Raw genomic sequence first — 5,058 nt, 5'->3', positions numbered from 1 at the left:
TGAGGAGGGGGATATTTGTGGAGCCTCCTCCTTCAGTGAGTTGTTTAATTGTCCCCCACCATTCACGACTGGATGTGACAGGACGCAGAGATTAGATCTGATCTGTTGGTTGTGGGATCACTCAGCTCTGTCTATCACTTACTCCTTATGCTGATTGACATGTAAATAGTCCTGTTTGGTATCTTCACCGGGTTGGCACCTCACCTTCAGGTCTGCCTGGTGCTGATCCTGGCAAGCCCCCCCCTGCTCTCTCCATTGAACCAGGGTTGATCCCTTGGCTTGATGGGAATGGTTGAGTGGGCCATGAGGTTACAGACTGTGCTGGAGTACAGTTCTGCTGGTGATGGCCCACAGCATCTCATGGATGCCCAGTTGAGTTACTGGATCTGTTTGAAGTCTGTCCCATTTAGCACGGTGATGGTGTCACACAACACTGAGGATATTCTCAATGTGAAGGTGGGACTTTGTCTCCACAAGGACTGCGTGTTGGTCACTCTTACCGATACTGTCATGGACAGATACACTCCAGCCAGCAGATTGGTGAGGATGAGGTCAGGTATGTTGTTCCCTCTTGTTGGTTCTCTCCCCACCTGCCACAGACCCAGTCCAGCAGCTCTGTCCTTTAGGACCCGACCAGCTTGATCAGTAATGCTGCTGCCCAGCCACTCTTGGTGGTGGACAGTGAAATCCCCCAGCCAGATACATTCTGTGCCCTTTCCACCCTCAGTGCTTCCTCCAAGTGTTGTTCAACAGGGAGGAGCATTGATTCATCAGCCGAGGGAGCTCGGTACCTGGTAATCAGCAGGAGGTTTCCTTCTCCATGTTTAACCTGAAGCCAGGAGACTTTGTGGGATCTGGAGTCAATGTTAGGGACTCTACCTCCCGACTGTATCTCACTCTGCCGCCCCCTCTGCTGGGTCTGTCCTGCCTGTGGGACAGGACATATCCAGGGATGGGGGTGGTGGGCTCTGGGAGATTGTCTGTAAATCTCTAGAAAATGATGCTCACTTAATGACCCAGAACAGAAACAAGTGGCTGAATAGCCTCTTTCTACACTGTAACACTTCAGTGATTCTGTGAATCATGACGTCAGGAAGTGGGAGGGAAGGTTTCTCTCACTAGACGTACAGAAATCTCTTCCATAAATGGCTATTGTTAACTATAAAACTGAGATTAACCTGACAATATTTTGGAACCTGAAAATAGCTGTAGCCCTCGAGTGAGAGCAACATGAGATGGTGGGCAGTGTTGAAACTGTGGAAACCTTTTTGCAAGAAAACACTTGCTTTGGCTTTTCCAGAACAGGGTCCAAAGACCCAGAGGTGAGGCCACCCCACATTTACAGAAGCACCTTCTCTCAAACAGTTTCAACATCACTTACCCTTTACTTTCGTATTTCTTGTGAATTGTCCAATGCCTTCTCTTACATTTTAGTAGTTTACAATGTCATCCACTGTAGGTCTTATTAAATACAGCAGCAGCCTGAGATGTAATATTTATGTCTGAAGCAATTCTGTATCCTTAGCATTGTTTTCTCCACAATGTCCAATCTTGTGCTGTATTTGCCTTTCTCTGATATTAAATCCTTCCAGCAATAATGTTTCTCCTGTCATGTCCTCTTTTGTTTATTCTTTTTTTAGATTAGATTACTAGATTAGATTAGATTACTTTACAGTCTTGTGCTGTATTTGCCTTTCTCTGATATTAAATCCTTCCAGCAATAATGTTTCTCCTGTCATGTCCTCTTTTGTTTATTCTTCTTCCTTTGACTCTTTCCTGTTAAATAACAACATTGTATCTCAGTACTGCTTACTGGGGATCTGTTTCTGCTTTCTCCTTTCTTCATGTAAAATGAAGGTTATCTTGCCTTCTACAACCCAAAACTGTTCCAGTTCCCACGTTTCACAGTCCAAAACACTAGCATGCCCCATTCCAAAATTCTCCAAAGCGATTTTATAGGTACAGACTAAATAAACCTTTCTGCTAAAATCATGGTTTACAGTATTAATCTTTTGACTTTATTTCAGTCTTGCAAGTTTTCTGACCATCATTTTCTGTTAAAAACTATCTGTTTTATCTTTTAAATAATGTGTTTGTTGCATCAGTGATGTCTGTGGGATTCCCTGCTGCTGCAGCCTCTGTATTTCGATAAATCTGTGACTGTTCACTTCTCTGCTGTAGATAGGTCTCATGGTGTGCACTCACTGTATAACACTCAGTACATTTGTTGTCAATGGTTAGTGTTCCTTTCATAACTCCTGTCTCTCCCAGCCCAGAACTTCATGCCATTAATTTGAAGTCTTTCCTCTTATTTACAAAGATTTTTAATTTTAGTCATGAAACTCTGACCGCTGACCTTTGAAACAGGATGCCTCGAGAAATCCTTTGACTCTGAGACCGCTGAGACCAACAGTGTGACTGGTTTCCAAAGCTCTTACCAGCTCACACGGTCTTTCCTGCTCCTCTTACCAGGGTCTGAAGTGAACGCTTTCAGCTGGAGTACAGTTTCTGTGTTGATGCTGTTTCTTCCTGAAGTTTTGCTGATTGCTTGTTCAAATATTTGCAGCTGCTGATGGAGTATTCTGAAAGAAGCCGGTGTTTAAAATGGAAATCATGTTTGTCTTCTGAGAGCTGTTCTTCCCACTGGCCTTTCAGCAGTGATGGATACCCACGACCCAACTCTGGGTTATATGTGTTCAGTAACGTTCTCAAACAGCTAATGGTCAGGTTCAAGTTCTGCCACAATCATCCTTTCTGCTTTTTGAAATAAACAATAACAGTTTAGACAAGGGAGGTGATGGTTCGTGGTCATTATCACTAAACTGTTAATCCAGAGATTCAGGTAATGCTGCGGGGACCCGGGTTCACGTCCTGCCATGGCAGACAGTGCAATTCAAATTCAATAAATATCTGGCATTAGGAATTGAATGATGATGGTGAATCACTGTCAGGAGAACCCGTTACTTCACTAATGCTCTTTAGTGACAGAAATTGCCATCGTTTACTGCTCTGGTCTATGTGTCACGCCAAACCCACAGCAATATGGTTTACTCTGACCCTGTCCTCTGTACAGTTAGTGATAGATAACAAATGTTAGCCTAGCCAGAGACACCCATATCCCATGAATGAATCAGTTTAAATGAAGCTCCTTGTGGGAATCTTCCTTCCTATACTGGGTCTGAGGTCTGTTTAGATCAGAGTGGTGCTGGAAAAGCACAGTAGATTGGGCAGCATCCGAGGAGCAGGAAAATCCACGTTTCAGGCAAAAGCCCTTCGTCAGGAATAGAGGCAGGAAGCCTCCAGGGTGACGTCTGGTTAGTTAACAGTGGGAGAGGATGAACTATTAGTAAGTCCTGACAAGAGGAAGGAATGTCTTTACTGAATGATAACAATATTAAAAGTGACATTGGCTAATTAAAAACAATGAACAAGATCTATCAGGAGGCAGGGATAACCTTTATCTCCATCTGGATTTCAATCTGGAGTCCCTGTTCCCCCATCCAGATTGGATGGCTTTGTCAGATCAGGTGGGGCTTAATGCAGGTTTCTATGTTAGCCAGAACAGAGGTGGAGGTGCCGGTGTTGGCCTGGGGTGGACAAGGTCAGAAGTCACACGACCCCAGGTTATAGTCCAACAGTTTGTTTGAAACTAGAAGCTTTCATCAGGTGAAGTGGACCAGTTGGACTATAACTTGGTGTCGTGTGACTTCTGACCATAACAGAACCATTCCGTGTACAGCACCGGTTACACTGAACAAAAGGTTGGAAATTCTCAAGAGCAAGTCAATTCAGAAGCCTTATTGAAAATAACCAGCAGTTTGGTGGGACCTAGTTGAAAGTATTGGACCATGTAAGATCGCAGTACAGTTGAACACTGGACCAATGCAGTGAAAGAGCAGTGTTTTAATGCAGTTTGCTCTGACTTTGTAACATCTGATATTCTTTCTCCATGTAGAAATCACAGTGGACAGTAACAGTGAAGGTGGCCGGTCCCGTTCAGGAAGTGAAGGGAACATCTCTCCAGGGAGAGATGACGTTTATCATCGTAATGTCGTGGGTCGGAGAAAGTGGCCAGCTCAGCGCAGCATGGCTTCCGAGAGCCGATATGGTAATTAATGACCAGTCCTCTCCAATCCTCCATTTCGGCTCCACACCATCCTCCTGATCAGGGATGAGTGACATTGATCACTCGACAACAGGGCACTGATACCCCTCAATCTCCCAGCTCTCTGTCACTACTGTTAGACCAGGCACTAAACAAGATCCTGGCCACTTTCATTTTAAAGAAAACACCAAGTTAAATTTTAAATTAAGCCTTTTAAATTTTAAAGAGGAGCTGAGTTAGAGATGACTCAGCTTTTGCTGAGCTGTGATTCGCTGGGTACAGTCAGGGTGAGATACTGACTTCTGGTTGGTTTGTCAAACCCAAGCAGCATTGGAAAGAACAAAAGGCCCTCGTTTCCATGACCTCTACCCACCCTGAAGATTTTTACATTAATCTTTGAACAGTTGTTGGACAGAAACAAAATCTGAGGATTCTGGAAATCTGAAAACAGAGCAGTAAGTATAGGTACGTGAGGAATAAAAGGATGATTAGGATAGGAATAGGGCCAGTCAAAGACAGAAGTGGAAAGTTGAGTGGGGACCCTGTGGAGATCGGAGATGTGCTAAACGAACATTTCTCATTGGTTTTCACTCAGGAAAAGGAGAATATTGGAGAGGAGAAGAATGAGGTACGAGATATTAGACTAGAAAGGATCGAGGTTAGTTACGAACAGGTGTTATCAATTCTAGAAGGAGTGAAAGTAGACAAGTCCCCTGGGCCAGGTGGGATTTATCTGAGGATTCTCTGGGAAGCTAGGGAGGAGATAGCAGAGCCTTTGGCTTTGATATTTGAGTTGTCATTGTCTACAGGTTTGGTACCAGAGGACTGGAGAATTGCAAATGTTGTGCCCTTGTTCAAGAAGGGCAGTAGAGATGACCCAGGTAATTATAGACCAGTGAGCCTTACTTCTGTTGTAGGAAAGGTTTTGGAAAGGATTATGAGAGATAAGATTT

The 5,058-nt window shown here is 44.1% G+C and overlaps 1 protein-coding gene across 1 annotated transcript in view; it reads left to right on the top strand.

Moving 5' to 3' along the window:
* LOC122551100 (RIMS-binding protein 2-like) overlaps window positions 1-5,058 on the top strand; it is a 20,942-nt gene that overhangs the window by 4,157 nt on the left and 11,727 nt on the right. The window contains exon 4 of the mRNA XM_043692744.1: window positions 3,956-4,108. Within this exon, the coding sequence (XP_043548679.1) occupies window positions 3,956-4,108 (153 nt within the window). The remainder of the gene's footprint in view (window positions 1-3,955; window positions 4,109-5,058) is intronic.

This window comes from Chiloscyllium plagiosum, chromosome 6, assembly GCF_004010195.1.
Source record: "Chiloscyllium plagiosum isolate BGI_BamShark_2017 chromosome 6, ASM401019v2, whole genome shotgun sequence".
Taxonomy (NCBI): domain Eukaryota; kingdom Metazoa; phylum Chordata; class Chondrichthyes; order Orectolobiformes; family Hemiscylliidae; genus Chiloscyllium; species Chiloscyllium plagiosum.
The sequence above is the reverse complement of the archived record's forward strand: the minus strand, read 5'-3'. Positions and strand labels throughout refer to the sequence as shown.